Source organism: Typopeltis vanoorti, chromosome 6 (genome assembly GCF_054136105.1).
Source record: "Typopeltis vanoorti isolate ZY-2024b chromosome 6, IOZ_Tvanoo_1.0, whole genome shotgun sequence".
Taxonomy (NCBI): Eukaryota; Metazoa; Arthropoda; class Arachnida; order Uropygi; family Thelyphonidae; genus Typopeltis; species Typopeltis vanoorti.
The window spans coordinates 159,622,464-159,644,912 of NC_143554.1; the positions used below are offsets into that span (position 1 = coordinate 159,622,464).

Genomic DNA, 22,449 nt, shown 5'->3' on the forward strand with positions numbered 1-22,449 from the left:
AAAGAAATTAGTCAGAACACTAAATTAGCTGTATACAAGACTGTGTTCAAACCAATTTTAACTTATGGATCTGAAAGCTGGGTCAGAAGTAAAACACTTGACCAAAGACTAGAGACCGCAGATATGAGAGTCCTGAGAAAGATTAGAGGCGTGAACAGATGGCATCAATGGCAATATCATATTAAAAATGAGGATATTAGGAAAGAACTTGACATTGTCAGCATCCAGGAATGCGTTAGCAGAGCTAATCTCAGATGGTATGGTCACTTAAATAGAATGGGAGAGGAAAGATTAGCAAAACAAGTGTTCTCTGCCAGGTTGGCAGGAAAACGACCCAGAGGAAGACCAAGATATAGGTGGATTGATACGGTACAAAGTGCCTTAGACGATAGAAATATAAGATCTGATAATGTTGGAGTCTTGACAAGTAACAGACTGATTTGGAGGAAAATTGTGGATAGGAAGTTAGTAATGATGTAATTTTTTCATGTAGTACTGTCATATCCTGTACACCCCTTGAGGGTACATGGCAGGAATTTGATGATGATGATGATGATGAAGAAATGTGTGTACTAGACACATCTTTACAATGGTTATAACATGTATAGAAAAACAGAATTTATTAAAACTCCAATATATTTTGTCTGTTACATGGATGTCAACAGGAAGAGAAACAAGAGAAGATCATTTAGCTACATTCAAAATATGAACCACATAAGATTAATTATGTAGCATATGTTTACTAGTTTATATCTCAGTCAGCTGAGTTAACAGAAGAACACTATTCAAAGTTATTCAATTAAAAAAATAATAATAATTATTAATAGTTAATGGCGATCACTTCCGTCAACTTTGGAGATTGAAATGCAATCAATTGGTTGATTAAGTATTGTAGGATTTGGATGTCTTAAAGTTTCATAAGTTTCAAGGCATGCACAACCAGACTAAAATTTTCTAGAATGAAGAATCTTCGTTTGGATTCTCTGTTTCAAAAAATTTAAAGTCCTGATGTTCTTGTATTCTAATCTTAGAATGGCTAGCCTGTCCAAAATAATGGTCAACATAAATATGATACTCAATAGTAATAATAATAGATGGGAAAACTCACATGTAAAATCCTTATTTTATTATAAAATTTATATATTATTTGCATATATTTCACAGGCATCTTCATTGCAGAGGTGGAACAACAAGTAACAGAAAATTCTAAAAAAACAGCACCATAGTAGCTAAATTAAGATAACAGAAAAACAGAATTTTTTCCTAACTTAGGGGAAGGAGAGTGTGTTTGTGATTAAAATTTAGTACTTTTTTTTTTTTCAATCTACTAATCTTTTCTATTTTCCATAAAGGAGATAAATGTAGACCATCAGATCTATTTAAGTTTGGGAAATGCAGCAAAGTTTCACAAGCTTCTTCATAGATGTCTTATAAAAAGTTGGCTCTTATGAGGGATGCTTGTCTTAATCCAGAGAACCGAGTCTGATAGAGATGGCATGTTCAGCAAACCCTGAACATACCATCTCTCTACCACTGAATATGGCTGATATTTTCTTGAATATCATTCATATTCCTACTTTTTTTTAAGACCTCACTGAAACCATTTTATAAAAAAGTTGACTTAATGTGTTGCAGTTCTTTCAGTAGTTTGTCTGAAGAACACAGTGGGCATGACAATGTAGTATTTATGCAGATACTCCATAGAGTCAATAGACACTATGGACTATCTGCATAAATATACTCATCAGTAGATTCATCACAGGAGACAAAGGGCAAAGTGCTACTTGACTCATCTTAGGATTCATATTTTAACCATAGTTAACTGATCTTCTCTTCCCTTTCTAATGTTGTCCATGACAATACCTATCATACATCTCCTTAAACCTGTTCACTGTTGGTGCACTCACAACCATCTCTGGCAATTCATTCCACTCATTCACCACTCTCCAAGTAAAGAACCTAGTCTGCACACTCTTAGGCAACATCCAAGTGTGATCCCTTGTTTTCTCCCTACTCCCAATGTACTGAAAAATTTCTTCTATGTCAGTCTTATGTAACTTATAAGTTTCTATCATATCTCCTCTCCTCTGCCTGTCAACTAAACTGCAACCTACATACCCTCAATCTGTCCTCAGAGGGAACATCCCATAGACCTATCACCATCTTGGTCACTCATCTCTGAATCCTCTCCACCACCTTTTATTAAGTTTGATCAATGTTTTCATTAAGGTCTCAATTTTCTGGATTATGGTTTCATTATAACCATTAGCAACCAAAGTGATTTTTATTTTATTTAATTCTTCAAACAGATCTTCTGTGATCGATGATGGTATAAAGACATAAATTTATCTGCCAGTGAAGGAACATTTTCTATAAACAGAAAATTCAATACTGTCTGTTGTTCAATAATGAATTTGATACAGGAGTATAAGGAGTGTTTATTTTATCCAGAAATTGTAATTCTGTCTCCAAGTGGGACCAAACTTTGACGTTATCATCCACGAATCGAAACCAGAAAGGTTTCAATTTGTGGATGTTCCATAAAATAATCAGCTAAATTGGTGAGACAGGAATGCCTATAGCTGTTTTGTCACATAAAATAGCCTCCATTGATGGTGAGTTTAAACAGCATAACAATGTCCTTAGGGAAATCGGCTTGTTAAAATTGAAGACCCTTTCTTAAGTAGTAGTTGGATAAGGAAACCATTATTTCATTATCCAGCAACAGATGTTTAAATTTATGTTTGAAGTCAGTGCAGTTTTTAATATAAGCTAGTGTGGGCAGTGAGACTACAGAGAAAATTAGTTAGGTATTTGGCAAGATGTTAAGTGGAAGAGCCAATACAAGCTACCATAGGATGTAATAGATATCTATCTTTATGAACTTGAGAAGGCGATAAATACTTAGACAATATGATGAATCTGTAATTTCTGAACAGTGGTCATCCCATAAATATACGTGGTCCAATAATTAATTTCTTTATTTAGCTTTGAATGAGTCTGCTAATTACACTGTAGGTTGATCTATCCTTGAATAAGACATTAAGTTTATGATTATACTTTGTAATATCCATTAGAACAATGACATTATCCTTTTGTTCTTCATGTTGGAGGCTTAATGGATTTTTTACAACACTCAAAAAGAATTAAAATAGAATTTAATACTTCCTATATTTCGTCCTAGTCACTAGGACATCTACGGGGATTACAAAAACAGTTAATGTAACATACACACAAATAATAAACAATACTGTGCCCAACCATGTGGGTGACACTAAAGTCCTATCTAGTTGGAACGCCCTCTAAGGGCAGTAGTAGGTGGCCTGGAATGTAAGGTGGGACCTCTGGTGATGAGTGTTTCCCAAATCTTCGGAAGCTTAACCTTCCTACCGGCTAGGACGTCTATAGACGACCAACTAAATCTGGATAAGATTCAGTCCACCTGTTTAAAGAACCTGGATAAGAAGTGCAATTTGACTGTCATGTCCATTAGAAGGTGTGATAAACCCTCACGCTCAAGAGAAAGGTTAATCGGATTATCTCCCGTTCGTAGCTGCCTCTCAGTTGCCTATAACAAGAAACGGACTTTCTTGTTCCATGCTGGTGAACTGGATTTTAGTTATATATGATAGACTAAAAATAGAGAAATTATTTATATTTTTGTTTTCTCTTTTTATTCTACAATACAATTTTAATTTCTGGACAAAATAAAGGTCTTGCATAATTTCGTCACTCAACCAATTTAATTTTTTATTTTTTTGCGCTAATTTTTTTCTAATCGCTACTAGACAAAAGATTTTTCTTTGTTCTCGAAGAAATTAATTCACGATAATTATTTGGAATATTCTTTTAAAAAAAGAAAAGAAAACCGGCTGCCGACGTTCCAAGTTATATTAATTTTATTTTTGTACAAAACCATCGAAATCGAATAATACTTAACAGATTTCCTTTAGGACACACTTGAGCAACTTTGCTTTATAGAGAATAACATGAAATTCTTTAATCATATTACTAAATTTTTTCTTCATGTTGTATAATAATCTGTACTTTCACTTTCTTGGTTTCCTTGTATAATTGGTCATTACAAAATGAAATTAACAGTTATGATTTAAATTTATATTTTCTGCATAATTCAGATATTTTATTCTCCAATTTTTAAAGTAAGCGATACATTTGCTTATTTTTATCATTCAAAATATGTATATCAAATGTGAAATTTCATTTCCATATTTTTACAATAGAATTGAACTTTATTTCGCCTCTGATAGTTTAACCCCCCCCCCCCCCTGTTGCATTACTATCACACACCCGAAAACTGTTATGAAACATAGGTACAGTTTTTATTTAATTCGTTATTTTTCTCTAGTAATTGTTCCACATAACTTTAATTTTTCGATACTGAAACTATGTGGTGATTATTATAAATTAGCAAATTATAAATCAGACAATATACATATTTCCTGATTATTATAAATCAGGAAATTATGTGATATTCGGATACAGGTGAAATTAATATTTAAAATCACTGTCATCCTTCAAATGCAATATCAGAATAAAGAAAGTGAAAAACCCGTAGTTTCGAAATACATTTCGAAAGCCCGCTCTCGAAATGTATTGATCTACAGACTGGATTCTGAACACGCCAATGTTTCGTGATGTTATGACTGAAAAACAATTCAGTCTCATCATGAAGTATTTGCATTTTCAGAATAATGAAGAATACGATCAGGCAACACATCCTTGCCCAGTCCTCAACAAAATTTATGATTTTCTGATGAAAATCCGTCAAAAATGTAGATCACTCTACATTCCTGAGAGACTTGAGTATCGATGAAAGCCTTATGCCATTCAAAGGTGGACTGAAATGTAAGCAGTATATTCCCAAAAAGAAAGCGAAGTATGGAGTAAAATTTTTTATGCTTTGCGAATCGGAAAGTGGATATCTTTGGGATTTCAAACCTTATACGGGAAAGCAAACTGTAATCGAGCACGATAAATATTCGATCTCCCCTTGTCGATGCGTGCAGTAATGCAGTTACTAGACCCTTTACTGGGGAAAGGTTACTGCATTATAATGGATAATTACTATATATGTGTCCTGAACTCGCTGATTTGCTTTTACAGCATCTTACAGATAGTTATGGTACTGTAAATGCAAAAAGGCGAGATATGCCTCCAGATCTGGCTTCAGGAAAGCTATCGAAGGGGGAAATCCGAACTTATCAGCGAGGGAAAGTCTTTGCACTACGTTGGAAAGACAAAAAAGATGTTTTTCTGCTATCTTCCCTGCACAATCCATCAGCGGAATCCGTGGAGAAGCATGGTTTGAAGAAAGAAAAACCCATTACTGTGTGTGCATACAACGACACTATGGGTTGAGTCGACAGGTGCGATCAGCAGCTATCATTCTACTCTGTAATGAGGAAACAGCATAAAAAATATTACAAAAAAGTGTTTGGACATGTTATTTGAATTTTGAAGTATTTGGATTTTGTTATTTGGAACAGTTTCCTCCTGTACAAGAAAAAATGTTTGTCTACCATAACATATCTAGAATACAGAATAGAAATTGCGAAAGCATTGCTGCATGCACATGCACCTTCTTCAGCAAGCAGAAAAACAGGAAATCCTGTCAGACATCTGAGGTTGAACGCTGCTAACTCCAACCATTATCCCGAAAATCTACCACCAACGGCTAATAAAAAAAAAACCTCCACGCAAATATTATGTATGTAATAAAAAAAATATCAGAAAGGAAACAAAAATCTGGTGCCCTGAGTGTAAAACTGCTTTGTGTGTTTACCCCTTGCTTCAAGGTGTTCCACGCTGTTCAAGAATTTTAAATTCTGAACAGTATGAAATAAAAAATGTTTGTTTTCATGCTGTTCAAGAATTTTAAATTCTGAACAGTATGAAATAAAAAATGTTTGTTTTCAAGGCCATCAAAACAGTCCTTTTCAGGATAGAGGGATACCCGAATGCACTGTTTCTTTTTCATCTTGAAGGCTAATTTTTAAGTTCTTTTTATGACACAGAGAAACTGGAAAGAGTATTCCAGGTAAAGTATTTCATCTAAACAATAAAAAGTAATGAAATAAAATCTACCCTATATATATATAAAATGATAAGCTTTTTTATGTCATGTTTATCGAAACGTTCTGAAACTCAGGGGTGTTAAATTGTGAATGAAGCTATGTTATGTAATTTATTTTTTTTTCATTCACATTTAACATTGCTTATTAAATATTAATCATGACTTATATAAAATTATTTATTAGTCCTTAATTAAGAATTACTAATTAAAAATTTATTCAAAACCTGACCTATTATTAGTTTATAAAATAATAATATGTTTAGGATTTTGTATAACCAAATATGTATGATGTAACGTAAAGTGTTATTTTTATATTTAACTGTATACGTAATCAAAAAGTTGAAGAAGTAGCTTAAATATTATGTTGTTCTTATTTGTGAAATATTTAATGTTATGTAATCACAAATGTAGTAGTAAAAGAGCATACATTACATTGGCGAAATGTTTACGTTTAGTCTGTTGTCATGGAGACGCACGCGTAAACAACCACGAGTGGAGTAGAGCGTGGCGTTCGAACGTAAGGTGGGAGTGAAGGTCATAGATAGAACTGTAAAAGAGAAGGAAGGTCATAGATAAGACAGAGAAAGGAAGAGAGGAATTATTATTAAGCGAGGGAGGAGAGAGTTTTGCGGAACCAAGATTATAAGATCCTTAGGGCTGAAATTTATGAAAATAGTGTTCGGAAATGAACCAATAAGTAGTGAATCATAAAGTTTAATATTATAAGCGAAGTCAGCTGTTGTTATGAAGAAAGGTTGATGCCGTAATCAGATAAAAAGGAAACTGGACAGTCAATGCGAAAATTCTGATTAGTTCCAGTTAATCTGAATTACGATTTTAATTCTATGTTGCCCTAGGAAAAGGTTATATTGATTACTTGGAGAAAAGCTAACAAGAAAAGATATTAGTACCTAATTACTGTTGTTTGGAATAGTGAAGTGCGACTTACAGTAATACAGTTTAAACTGTGGAGAATTTTTATTATGTGTGTTCCGCTAACGTTAATTAAGTTAATTCATAAGTGCTCTCTCAATAATTTGATGTATTGAAGAATTTGTCTGGTAAGAGTAGTTGTATAAGTTTGTCTATTCTAGCATTAACTGTGATATATCTCCGATGCTCAAGGACCGGAATTTATTTGTTTGGAATATTGCTTACATAGAGTATTGCCTGCTGTGAATATAAACATTGAGCTGATAGATTTGTGAAGACTGATTAAATGTGAAGTTGTTATATTAACTTGAAATAAGAAGAATTGTGTTTTTGAGACTGTGAATTGTATATGAAAGTTAGAACGTTGAATTGGAATGAGTGACCTAAGAAGTTGTATTAAGTTAATTGTATAGTTCCAATTTAAAATAGAGTTTTTGTATTCGTTAACCATATCATATATTAAATGTTTTATTTTGTTGATCTAAATATTGTGTTTGCCTGAATTCCTTATTATTGCACCGTTCATAAATATTCGAATCGTGCGGGAACCCCAAGTAAAAATGATGATAGATGATTCGGCCTAATGAGATGACTGTTAACTTAATTTAGAACTGATTCTGCTATTTATATAGACTAATCTAAGAATAGGGTGGCGCAGTATAAATATAAATTTCCCTACTTTTGGATCGGTGATCATTTCGTAATTAGTTATATTATTCATAAAAGTGACTTGAAACTAGATAGATTTAGAACACGACAAGAAAAAAGTCGTCACGACAGGGGCTACCCTGAGTGTCGAGTCTTCAAAATTCGAGTCATCAGAATTCAGGGGCTGAACCCTCTTTCGAGTTATCACAATTGAAGGAGAACTGGTCTACCATACCGGAACACGGGGGGTTGGGCATAGCCCCCCCTAGTTAATAAATGAAATATATAAATAATAACGGGAACATTTTCACCTTGCCAACACTCAACATTGATGTGATATGGGTTCCAAATTTCTTGTTTCGGATATATATATATATATATATATATATATATATATATATTACAAAGTTTTGTAATAAAAATTTCTGCTACAATGAAGTTTGGCAGAATCAACAATATTATTACCACCTTATTTCTGTTTCTCGTGTGGGAGAAAAACGGTAAAATGTCACTCTTATAATTATATGAGATGTTATAATGGCAAAAATAGTAAGAAAAAAGTCATTTGCAGTTTCTCTTCAAAACACAAAGAAAGAACATTGTAAATTCAGCCAGTGGAAAAGAAAATACTGCATATTTTTCTCCTGTTATCTGATTTTTTTTCTTATAGTTCAAAGAAGAAATCACTGCATATAACATGAAGTCTGCAGGAGGGAAAAAAATCTGGAAATTGGTTACATTATAACGAATAGAGAAATCATGTCAGAAAAATTATTCACGTATGATTCTAATCTCAGCAGACATAACATTTTCTTCTAGATTAGATATCTAAAGTAACTGAACCTTTGCTACTATTTTACACTAAAATGAATGGGTATGTTCCCCAAGTGATTTACGTTTGTAACAGCTGTCTTGCGAACGATTTATGAAATAAATTATCTGAAATATCCGCAGATTGCTTAGGTCTATATCCCCCCCCCCCCCAAAAAAAAGAAGATTATGAAACGAATATGCACCTTTTCTTTGAAAATAATTCAAATCCTCTTTTTCAAGATAATTGTATGATTTAATTTCTAATTTTTGATAATAAAAGTGAAACTGATCATTATAAATTAAGCAATTATTTTGGCATAAATAATGTATAAGCATGTAAACGAAATATCAGTATTTCTGTTAGAATATAGGTAATCAACAATCGAAAAAGAAACAAGACATTCTTGACATATTCTGCACTACAGCCTGGGGCACTTTAGTCTTCTCCCCTTTCTTCTCAATAGCACTGAGCGTAATAAGCCTTCAACTTTTCCTCCAGCTAAGAGGATATTACCAAGTAATATCCTCTTAGCTTTTCTGAAATAATCTACATCTTTAGAAGATGTAGATTATTTCAGAAATAGCTTCCAGCAGCAGAAGTAATATTTAGATTTTTTTAAAGAAAAACAAACAAAAATAATACTACTGAACTTTCTTTTGTGTGGTATGCATATAAACAATTTTGCATGGTGAAAATATAGCATATTATTTCTAAAATTTCACATAATTTCAGCGGGCAGTAGAACAGCTGGTTTTAGATTGCAAATAAATAGAACAGAATTAGAAGTTTCACAATACAATCTGATTGCCGTATATCTTTTGTCAAAATTTCAGGATTGATTTTTTTTTCGCATATGTGAAATTGGTTTCAATTTTTGGGAAGAGACACAATAAATCATTTTAGAGGCAAGAAAGGTCAAATAACTTAGGACAGTAAATGAAATTCTAAGCAACACAATAGACGTAAAGACAGGGGGAGGGGACACAAAGGTCACTCAGCAACAGTTAATCCACTAATGCTATAGAATAGCCGTAACGAGATTAACGGCGGAGGAAGGTAATGGCATGATAAAAGGTAGAATGCCGACGAAGTTTTGATCCATGAAAAAAGCTAGGGAGGGTTGAATATTTCATCCACACCGGCCGGTTGGGAGGTTAATACAACCGTATTTATTCAGATTTGGTTGGTTTTTGAGAGCTGCTGCTGCTTCCAAGAAAAGTCTCTCTTTCTTGAATTTGCTGTGGTAGAGCATGGTGGTTTTCTTCCAAGATACCCTGTGGGTGGTATCCAAAACATGGTCAGCCAAGCCTGAATGGCCATAGTTGTGTTTGCAGATGTAAGACTTGTGTTCCTCTAAGCGGATGGATGCTGATCTGCCTGTCTGTCCAAAGTACGCCAGCTTACAGGAACAGGATACTTTGTAAACTCCAGGCAGAGAGAGAGGAGGGAGCTGATCTTTCGTAGAACGGATAAGGGTAGCAAGTTTGCAGTGGGGCTTATATGCTGTGTGTAAGTTGTACTTTTTTAGTATCTTGGCTATTTTTTGGCTGACCTTACATTCCAGGCCACCTACTACTGCCCTTAGAGGGCGCTCCAACTAGATAGGACTTTAGTGTCACCCACGTGGTTGGGCTCAGTATTGTTTATTATTTGTGTGTATGTTACATTAACTGTTTTTGTAATCCCTGTAGATGTCGTAGTGACTAGGACGAAATATAGGAAGTATTAAATTCTATTTTAATTCTTTTTGAGTGTTGTAAAAAAATCCATTAAGCCTCCAACATGATGTCCTCACAGCACTTAAGCCTCTACACACGAATTATCCTTTTGTATTAACAATATTATGTTGTGGCATAAAGAGCAAAGAGCCTGCAGTTTTGAGAAGAGTATATTCAAAGTGGGAAGTTTTGCTTTGTATACGGTAAGGGTAATTTCAAACCATAATTTGCTTTCTTTATCTTTGTGCATAAGTCTGATGCCTTTTTCCACTCCTATGATAACATCCATTCATAGGGATATTATCAGAATAAGACAGAATTCACACCCTTCAATAAAACATTTGTTTGTGAATAGTCTGTCTGTCAAATTTATAACATGGAGGTGGCAGTTGAGTGATGTGACAATTTCTTTGTTCTTATACTTCAACGTTATGAATCATTGTATATTTGCAATTTAAATGTACCTGTACAGCAGACAAAAGAGATTTTAGAGATTAACTCAAAATGTTGTTGGCTAAGATTGTTTTTTAAGGAGTTTTCATGCTTGATACGTTTTATATGCATTATGTCAGCTAATGGTCTCCTTGATTTTAACAAAGGAGTGATATCAGCAGTGCTTAAGGAATTACAGATGCTATTCAGTTACCTCCCTACCGATGGTAGGGAGGTAACTGAATCAGTTGAGATAGCTGAGTTACTGAGTGAGCACTTTGCAAGAATATATCATCCAGGTGGTGACATTGCAGAAACAAATAAACCAGTAGATTATACGGGAATTGTGGTGAATGAAGTGGAGGTGAGTAGTCTATTGCATAACCTCAATGTCAATACATCTGTGGGATTGGATGGTATACCAGCTCGTGTAGTACGAGAAGCAGCTAAAGAATTATCAGTACCCTTGATCATTTTGTTTAATTTGAGTCTCGGGTCTGGGTTAGTCCCGAGCAGGTGGAAGGAGGGGAAAATAGTTCCACTGCATAAAGGTAGTTCCAAGACTGCTGTTGTAAATTACCGACCGATTAGCATATCAGGAATCATTGTCAAGGTCTTAGAGAAATTAGTCAAGAAAAGAATACAGGATTGGATAGATGAAAATGGGATATTGTATGGGGGACAACATGGTTTTGTGAAGGGTAGATCATGCCTCAGTAACTTGCTCACGTTTTATAACACAGTGACGGCTGAACTGGATAGGGGTAATGGGTTTACAGTGATACTACTGGACCTTGCCAAGGCCTTTGACAGGATACCACATGGAACCCTAATCAGTAAACTGGAGCAGATGGGGATAGATATAGGGTTGGTAAGATGGATAGGAGGGTGGTTGAAGGAGAGATACCAGAGAGTGGTTTATTCAGGAGTGGAGTCAAAAAGACATCTTGTTACTAGTGGAGTGCCGCAGGGCTCTGTTCTTGGACCACTGCTTTTCAGTTTGTTCATCAATGATATTGGAAAGGATCTGAGAGGAAGTGTTCATTTGTTTGTTGATGATGCAAAGTTGGGTAGAGCAATTGTGAGTGCACAGGATGTCGAAATTTTGCAGGATGATTTGGATAGTTTTGGAGGACCAGGCTAGGGAAAATGGATGTCAATTTAATGTGGTAAAGTGTAAGGTTATGCATTTTGGAGTGAAAAGATTAGAAGCAGTATATCGCATTGGTGGAACCATACTCCAGGAGATTGATGAGGCCAGGGATTTGGGAGTGCTGGTGGACAGGGAGTTGAAGTTTAGGGGGCACATTGCAAAAGTAACTAAAACAGCTCACCAAATCACTTGGCTTATGAAAAATACTTTAACATGCAGAGAGAAGCAAGTTGTTGTTCCTCTGTATCGAGCCTTGATAAGACCCCATCTGGACTTCTGTGCCCAGTTATGGGCACCAGGGTTTCTTCGTGATGGGGAGGAAGTGGAGAGGGTCCAGAGACGAGTGACCAAGATGATAGCAGGTCTGTGGAATGAACCTTATGAGAATAGGTTGAGGATTTGTGGGTTGCAGAAATTGGACGATAGGCGAAGGAGTGGGTGATATGATTGAGACATTCAAATTACTGAAGGGTTTTTATAAGATTGATCTAGAAGATATTTTTGAAAATATGACTGGTGGTGGGAGGACTAGGGGCCATGCATGGAAGCTGGGCAAGAGCGTGGTTGACAAGGGTGTTAGAGCTAGGTTTTTTACTAGGAGAGTGGTGAATGAGTGGAATAAGCTTCCAGAGTCTGTTGTGGGTGCTACGACCGTGAATGAGTTCAAGGCAAGATATGATAGATACTGTGTGAATGTTGAATAGTTGTTCCAGACATGATGTTAGGGCCTCCCTCGATGAGTCTGTCGACTCCTTGGAGTTTCCCGGAACAATAATAATAATAATATTTACTTTGTTCCTTTGAACTAATAGTATTCTCCTGCTAACTCAGCTGTGATAGACACATGAGCTGGTAAGCACAAAGAGCAAAGTGCTACTTGACTCATCTTGGGATTCATATTTTAACCATAGTTACAAAATATAAATATACTCTTCCCTTTCTAATAGTGTCCATGTAATGTTGGATGAAATGTACAAGTTTTAGTAAGTTTGGTTTTTTTTCTATAAGGGTGTGTTAACTGTTGTAAATATATAATAGCAGTTTATTAACTGTTATATGAAATTGATGCAAGAACAGAACATCGATGAATGCTTTTTCCAGGTCTCTTTGATTGATGACTTTTTTATGGTAATCCTATCTATAATTTATTCAGTCTAGAGTGCGATTAGCACTGTAGATGGATGTAAACATGAGATGAAAACAACTTGCTAACATTGTATTTGAAGACCTATAGATTGTATTCTTTAAGAAATAAATAAGAAAGAAGACCATCCCCCTCTCCAAAAAAAAAAAAAAAAAAAAACAGAAGGAATGAATAAGGAAAAAATTTGTTTTGTGAGTTTTAAGGTGAGTTGGAGGGCTGTTGAATAATTACTGTGCTTATTTTAACAGACATAAAGAAGATAATAAGGGAATTATCAGACTAACTTCTGATGAACATTGTCCATGGAAACAATTGTCAAAAAATGTAAACTGCAGAAACTGAATGCATCTATGAAAGAGTGGAGTAAATTAGTTTCATATGAGTCATTAATCAACTTAACTGCACTCTCAGTTATGTATTAGTGCTGCTTACATTTGGAGTGATGCTCTTAGGAGCACCACTTCAAATGTAATAATAGTATGCAGTGAGATTTGTGATCTGTATAGAATTAATAATTTTTCAGAGGTTAAGTAATGCTTTTAGGTAAGAGAAACCTAATTTTTGGGTGCTGAGGAAGTCATATTTGTAATATATTTATGTAAACAGAAATTTGATTTAGAGTAATTTCAAGAAGGGAAATCTCATCTTATTTAGAAATTTGTTGGAAGTTTTTCCACTTGGTTATATTATAAATTAAAGATACCAAGAAATTATATACTTGGTTTAATCCTTTATCAGAACCCTATCAAAGAATGGTTTGGAGATCAACATTTAATATTGCAGGTGATATTCTAGCAGATTTGATGAGGAGAACTGACTTTATCACAGCTTTTGATACAATCGGTCTTCTGTTATGACATGCACATCCCTGAGACCATTTCATAATCAAATCATGTAAATAGAATAGGGTTTCCTGTTCAAGTACATGTAAAGTTGTATTTCACAGAACATCTACAATTGACATTAACATTTTTAGGTTATTCTTTATATTAATCAATATAGTAGAAGGGATGTTATATTTACATTAATAACCATTTATCAGCTTAAGTACTGATCACAAGCAAATTTTATGAATGGCATAAAGTAATTCACCTGGGAATGCATGGAGGATGAGTTACTCTTGTAACTCATCCTCCATATAACTGTTTTAAAGCTCTGTGTCCTCAAAGAAACATAGTGCATACTGGAAGAAATGAAGATGGAAAGTAACCAGGAATTTGCTTTTGTGCAGTAATAGTGGTACTATACTATATGATATATGCTATATATATGATATTATACTGGGTGATGGACTTTATCTACCACATAGTGATGCCTAATATTACAAACATTTGGCATTTCCTCTGTGGGATATTGATACCACACTTCTGTCCCTATCTACATTAATATGGTTTACATTAGTTCACTCTTAGATAGTTCCCTGTGGTCCATTGGTCTTAACTGGAGGGTATATCCAGGATTATTAAGGGAGTATGAAGTGGATATCACCCAATGCTCCAGTTCATCCCACAGATGTTCAGTAAAGTTAAGATCAGGGCTCTGTGGGGACCAGTCATGTGTTGTGATGTTCATTTCCACAAACTATGCAGTTGCAGCAGCAGTCTTATGATATGGTATGTTGTCTTATTAAAAGAGACAATGGTCAATTCCAGCATTGCATTGTCCAGAATGTTCAGATACCTCTAGGAATTCAGTGTTTGTGGCACCACAGAGGTCTGAGGCCAAACTAGGAAAAACAGGACCATAATCACATTGCCACCTCTAAATTTCATAGTTACCTTTATACACTCTGGTAAGAAATGGTCACCGGGCATCTGCCACACCCACACCCGTACATCTGTTCAGTAGAGGGCATTGCATGATTCGCCACTCCATAACACAGCTTTCCAAGCTTCTGCAACCCACTGTACATGTTCTTTATATTGCTGAAGATGACACAGCATATTGGTTCAGGTAATTTGGGGCTTGTATATTTCAGAAACCCATGTCTTAAGCCTCGATTCTGTTGTTTCTACAGATTCGTGTTCCAATCAATGCCTGGAACTGCGCATTCCGTGTGTCAGTGGACTAATGGCAGTTATCCTAGCACCCTATGGTCACGTTCGGTGAGTGTGGTGGGTCATCCACAATGGGTGAATGATATAATCACGTAATCACAAGAAAGATATTTATTTAACCAAATATTTCGGTCTGGAAATAGCAGACCATCGTCAGTGGTATTACAAGAACAGTTTAAAAAATACAAGCTAGAATACTAACAATAGATCATTAAAATTAGAACATGCCGCACGATGTTATATCACTAAGTATGAAACGGAATATTTTGAAGTAGAGACATAATTGAATTTGCTATTTAAAAAATAAAAATAAAAAATTAATTAATGAGTAATCTTGATTAGACTTTCCCAGATTTTTGATATAGATATACAGTCATTACGATTCAGGTTGGGGCGATGGAGCAAGGCCTCGCTTTCCTTGAACAAACGTTCGAACCTATAACGGGATCTATGTAAGAGGCGAGTCCTGGACCAAAGGATACTGTGGTCAGTTTCAATCCCGTGTTGAGCCAATCCAGACTTTTCAGGTTTGTTGTGAAGAATGGATGATTGATGTTCTTGGATTCTTTGTTCAAGAGAACATCCAGTTTGTCCAAAATAAGAGAGATCACAGTTGCACGGAATTTGATAAACTCCAGGAAGAGATAAAGTTGAGCATTTGTCTTTAGGAGAAGGAAAATGAGAAGACAATTTGTTAATAGGTGAATACGTAGTTGTTAAATCATATTTTGATTATCTACAGAAAGAACTTTCTACTATCCAACAACACATGAAACTCGATGGCTTTTCTGAAAAAATACTCAACGTTGTCTCAATTCTTATAATCCTCCACAAAACAACAAAGTTTCAATGCGTCGAGTGCCTGTTCCTTATATCTCCGGTATTTCAGAACCTATCGCAAGAATTTTAAAGAAATATGATTTAACAACTACGTATTCACCTATTAACAAATTGTCTTCTCATTTTCCTTCTCCTAAAGACAAATGCTCAACTTTATCTCTTCCTGGAGTCAAATTCCATGCAACTGTGATCTCTTATTTTGGGCAAACTGGATGTTCTCTTGAAAAAAGAATCCAAGAACATCAATCATCCATTCTTCACAACAAACCTGAAAAGTCTGGATTGGCTCAACATGGGATTGAAACTGACCACAGTATCCTTTGGTCTGGGACTCGCCTCTTACATAGATCCCGTTATAGGTTCGAACGTTTGTTCAAGGAAAGTGTGGAGGCCTTGCTCCATCGCCCCAACCTGAATCGTAATGACTGTATATCTATATCAAAAATCTGTGAAAGTCTAATCAAGATTACTCATTAATTAATTTTTTTTTTTTTTTTTTTTTTTTTTTTTTTTTAATAGCAAATTCAATTATGTCTCTACTTCAAAATATTCCGTTTCATACTTAGTGATATAACATCGCGCGGTGTGTTCTAATTTTAACGATCTATTGTTAGTATTCTAGCTTGTATTTTTTAAACTGCTCTTGTAATACCACTGATGATGGTCTGCTATTTCCAGACCGAAATATTTGGTTAAATAAATATCTTTCTTGTGATTATGTGATTATATCATTCAGTCTTATGTCGCAAGTATCCTTGAAACAACAAATCCACTATGGGTAGCACTTACATTTGACTCCCTCTGCTTCTTTCTCAGTATGGTATCACTTTCTTGACTTGGGATGGCCCAATTAGTCAACAATTTAAAAAAGAGGTAGGCCTACAACATCTTTCCAACTCCATCAGCTCCCTTCCCGCAGCCATTTCACCCGAACACAGTTACACTGATTTAGGAGAATCATATTCCTCCAATTTATACCATTTTTCTCATATTATCTATCCCAATGGCTTTAACAGGCCTTTAAGGCCCACAACCTTCCAAGCATGCTTGGATTTCGTAACCGAAATACGAGGATAGAATGGTCACTCCTATGCCTCAAGGTATTCTTGGCTGTATCCCTGTGTGTTCAAGGGGCCGGTTTGCCTGCTTGCGGGATGAAAAACACCAGATAAACTGGCGGAAAAAAACCCTACTGCCCGCGCCCAAGACCGGCTAACTTGGCTATGGCTGAGGAAGATCCTTCAGCTCCTCACGTCTCCGACGGGAATCGAACCTAGGACACTCCTTCCCCAGGCATGTGGTTGTGAAGCGCAAAGCCACTAGGCTAACCGCGCGGACTTTTCTCATATTATAACTTACAAAAATATCATAGTTTGCATCTGTGATTTTTGCCAAATCTATCTATCTGTGTATATATATATATATATATATATTTGAATTTTCTGTTTTCTGCTTTGTTAGTTTTCTCTGTGGCTTTCGGTTGTTCTTTATAAAAAGTGTTATTTGGCCTTCTAATGTTTTGAGTATCTTTATCTTTCTAAGTTATTATAATGTGCTTCCTGTTATCTTTTCACTTTTCTTTGTTTCTATTACACGTATCTTTTTATCAGCTTAGGTTAGTTGTTTATGAAGTTCATCTTCTTTATATTTCATACTATTTTACATTCTGTTTGCAATTTTCATTTTTTTTCTCCAATTTCATTTAAATATTCCTGAGTCATGATCTTGATAATCCATCTTGTCTTTGGCTGAGGTTTGAATGTATTTGAAATTACATTCAAGGATAGGATACTAGCTTGTGGTAGCCTCTGTGTAATAGAGGAAATGCAGTTAGGTATTTCTAACTGCATTTCCTCTATTACACAGGTAACCCTAAGGATTACTACCACCCATGCTCAGTTTCCAGTGCTACTTTTATACTTTTAGAAGAGCCTATATATATATATATATATATATATATATATATATATACACAGGGTGTTCTGGATAAATTTGACATATTTATAATTAATTATATTTTTCCGTAAATTACATGTATTAACACACACTTCTCTTCATTTAAAAGTTTGGACCCTTCTTCATTCATATACAAGATGTCAGAAAGGATGGATAGCTGGAACCCACCTGAATCATGGAAGAGAATAACTTATATCATGATGATTCGTGCCCGCCATCAAAATAAGGATATTACGACTGCTGCCCAATGCTCCCTGAATACAGTAAAAACAATCAGGCATGAACTAGAGACTTGCAATGGTGACTACGAGGATGTAGCAAGAAGAAAGATCCCTAGCAGACGATCTGATTGCGTTCGTACAGCAGAATTCCTCGCAAATCTGCAGGAACAGGTGTTGAAGAACCCTGGCATTGGAACTCGGGCTTTGTTCGTGGAGTTGCTAACTGTAGTCAAGCCCTGGATAACAAGGGTAGCCAATGGTAGGCCGTATGTATGGCAGCAGGATTCGGCCCCTTGCCACACCTCTGGGAAAAGTCAAAAATGGTTGTCTGAAAATTTCTACGACTTCACCAGTCCAAATGTTTGGCCTCCAAACTCCCCAGACCTTAACCCCATGGATTATTTTGTATGGGGCGCAGTTGAAAAAGACACCAATCGCACTTCCAGTAATACAAAAGCCCAGTTAATGGATAAAATTAAAACAGTTTTTGCGGCCCTTCCCAGGGAGACTGTAGCATCAGCTTGTTCGAGGTTCCGAAGCAGAATTGAAGCTGTGATCGATGCTAATGGTGGTTATTTTGAGTAAATCTTGTTGATAGTATTGTAATTAACTCTGCCTGTAATGTTTTTTTGTCAATTCATTAAATTTAATAGATACAAAGAAGATTTTCTTTTTCCTTACGAAACTGTCAAATTTATCCCGAACACCCTGTGTGTATATATATATATATATATATATATATATTATTATATTTATATTATTATATATTATTATATTTATATTATTATATATTATATAAATAGATAGATATGGGTTAGATGTGAATAAGGCTGTGGGAAGATTACATATCATCACGTATACTTAAGGAATGTATGTGCACCACATGACCTGGTTATTTCATGAAAGTCTTGCAGTGAGTAGTATTTCTAAGGAGTGGAAAGAAGGCAAAATAGTACCACTCCACAAGCATGGTTCTAAGACATAAGCCTCCAACTATAGGCCAGTCTGTATAACTGCAGTTGTGGTCAAGGTGTTGGAGAGATTGGTAAGGAATAGCATACAGAATTGGGTTGATGGACATGGCATTCTTTATGAAGGTCAGCATGGATTTGTAAAGGGTAGGTCCTGTTTCAGTAATTTACTTGCATTTTATGATAACGAGACGAGTGTGTTAGAGAAGGGAGAATCATATACAATGATGTTCTTAGGCTTTGCAAAAGCGTTTTATAGATTACCACATGATAAGTTGGTGTACAAGTTGCAGAGGATGGGAATAGAGAGTATATTGGTTAGATGGATCAGAGATTGCCTCTTTGAATGATACCAGCAGGTTGTGTATGATGGAGCAGTGTCTCAAAAAAGAAGGGTAACCAGTGACATGCCCCAGGGTTCTGTTCTTGGGCCTGCTGTTTAACTTGTGTGTAAACGATATATTATGTGGACTGACTGGGGATCATTTATTATTATTATTACATAACACCTCCAGTGAGTCCAAAGACTTGTCGAGGGAGGGTACCTGCTCTACAACTATTCGTCTCCACCAGCCGCAACTACCTTCATCATCTACACCAACAGCATCTACCGCTGTCCACCACCACCGCTAGTATTTTCACAAACAAACGTCCATGCCCACGGCAGGATTCGAACCCGCAGCCTTTTGGCTAGAGAGCAGATTCATTAACCACTCGGCCAACTAGGCCGGCGTCTTCAGTTATTTGCTGATGATGAAAAGTTGGGGAAGAATTATAAGTAGCACTGCTGATGCCGAATCCCTTCAGGGAGATTTGAATAGACTTTTTACTTGGACAAAAGAGTGGGTTTGTAGTTTTAATATCAATAAGTGCAAGGTGTTGTATTTTGGAGTGCAGAAATATAAGGCCGTGTACTATAGCAGTGGTGTCGTACTGCATGAAGTGAATGAGATTAGATATTTGGGAGTGATGGTTGACATTAGACTGAAGTTTAGAAGGCTTATTGCTAGTGTACATGTGGCACATCTTATATGCAAGGATAAGGAAGTGGTTGTGTGCTGTATAAGGCACTAGTCAGACCACACTTGGACTATTGTGCTCAGATCTGGTTACCTGGTTTTCAATGTGATGTGAAGACATTGGAGAGGGTCCAGATATGTGTTTGGTGGATAGGAGGAAGAGAGGTGATCAGAGGGGATTATTAAAAGGGTAGAAGGTAAGAAAGGAAGAACCAGAGGTCATTCCTGGAAGTTATATAAAAGTGTGGTGAAGAAAGGTGTGAGAAGTAGATTTTTTTACATGGAGAATTGTCAGTGAATGGAATGCATTGCTAGAATGTATTGTAAATGCAAGGAGTGTTAAGGACTTGAAGATTCTATATGATAAATATGTTGTCAGTTGAATGAACCTCCCATGATGAGTCTGTTGACTCCATGGAGGGTGTAATAATAATATATATATATATATTTCACATCCCTTGAAACACCAAAATGAAATTTATATGATTATAAATATTTATGTCAAAGAGATTATTATACAAAGTGCTTTGTGATTACATGTTTTGATATAATGCAGGCTTTCATGATTCTCTTTAATTAGAGGACTGTTTCTCTTACAGGAAGAACATCTGTTTTGGAATCCTACATCAGAAATCAGATCTCAGAGGCTAAAGAGGCATAAGGTCCCTAAAGAATATCAGGATGAATTTGAGTCCGAAAGGTATGAAACATTTTATAGTAGAGTCAGAAATTGAGAAGTGTATGTTGTAATTTTAAAACTTTTTTTTTTTTTCATTTATCGTTTTTTAGATTTAAGTTTGGAAAACATTCTTATTCATCTGTACCCTGGGTAGTCATATGTGTTGTTACTGAGAGAATGCTTTACCTTGCACTCTAATTGTAATACTTCCATAATTCATTCATCTGTACACTCACTATTAGAAAATTCTATTACAAACACTCTTGCTCCCTCTGTTACTAGGTATGATGGTATGATGATAGGGTAAGGTATGATGATGAGAGTGAGACAGTGAACAAATATTATGAACAGTAGGCTAGTAAAGCTGTGCAAATGTGGAGAAATTAGTGCAATTTTTTGATGTGTGGATTGCATTTAAGAGAGAGAGAAAACAATTTGTATGAAAGAGATCAGTTGCACAGCAAGGTTTGTCAAATGAGTAGGAAAAATAGTGTACTGCAGTCAACAGAACTATATATATATTATTGGTCGATGAGAGGACATTTATATATAGGAAACAATGGTAAAGGAGAGACAGGACCCTGGATCATTGCAGTCTTGGAGTAGTTCAAAGATGGGAAAAGTCGTACACTGATTTCTTTCCTCTTTGGCTTGCTATGTTATACTATGACTGCAGCAAACAATCAGAAAGAAAGACAGGCCACCCAATTACAGTGGTTGATAGATGTCCACAAAAGATAGCAGTTTACTGAGTTGACCTCAATATCAGACCTGATTAATTCCTCTAGGAATATAAAGAACAACAGCAAATTCAACAGAGCACTGGCTATGGAAGTATCTTTAGAAGAGGCAATCTCTCTCACACAGAAACCCAGTATCTGTGTGAGAGAGATTGAAGTGTGTGTGTGTGTGTGTGTGTGTGTGTGTGTGTGTGTGTGTGTGTGTGTGTGTGTGTGTGTGTGTGTGTGTGTGGAGAGAGAGCGATCATTATTAACATTAATTAACCAGATTGCCCTTTTCTGGATAGAATCGAGCAATGTTATAGAGGATTTTGATGCACCATCCCAAATATATGAGCAATATTCCACGGCTGGGTGGTTTGGGCTTTGTATGTATAAAATTAGCAGCTGTGAAGGTGTGAAGTCTTGTGCAAAAAAGTACACCAAGTTTTTGGCTGCTATAGAAGCTATATTTGAAATAGGGTTGTGCCAGGATAGATCAGAGGTTCAGGTCAGTCCAAAAAACAAAATCTGATCATGTTTATATATCTGTATTACCAAAGGTAAGGGGGAGGGATGCTAGCTCTTTCTTGCAAGAGATCAGACAGAGCTGAGTTTTGGTCGCATTAGAGTTTACAAGGTTGTTCTTGTGCCACTGGGATATAGCTAGGAGATCTGAATTCTGGTCTCTGGTTGTGGTAGATCTTGAGGATTTTAATACTTGAGCACTAGAAGGTTTTTTGAATAAAAAGGAAGAATGGAGTGTACTGTCATCAGCAAAGCTGTGGGTAGGATTGGACGTCTGTGAGAGCAAATCCTTTATATACAAGAGGAAGAGAGTTGGCAAAAGAACTCTGGGATACTTCTGCATTGGTGGGGGAAATCTGAGCAGAATAAACCATCCACAATGACATGCAGTAAGCATACTAGTGAAAAAGTTGGTGGTCTGGTTGCAGAGTAAGGAAGGCATACCATAGAATGGCAGTTTGGTGAGTAGGCCCTGTGCTAAACCTGATCAGATGCCTTTGAGATGTTGAGGGAAACCATGTGA

General features: G+C 35.8%; 1 protein-coding gene across 9 annotated transcripts in view; it reads left to right on the plus strand.

The window, feature by feature from the left end:
• The window catches only part of LOC150106162 (oxysterol-binding protein-related protein 8-like), a 387,947-nt gene that overhangs the window by 345,880 nt on the left and 19,618 nt on the right, over window positions 1-22,449 (plus strand). For all 9 annotated transcript variants that reach the window (XM_090394505.1, XM_090394508.1, XM_090394504.1 and 6 more), the window contains one exon: window positions 20,600-20,700. In XM_090394505.1, coding sequence (XP_090250631.1) covers window positions 20,600-20,700 — 101 coding nt within the window. The remainder of the gene's footprint in view (window positions 1-20,599; window positions 20,701-22,449) is intronic.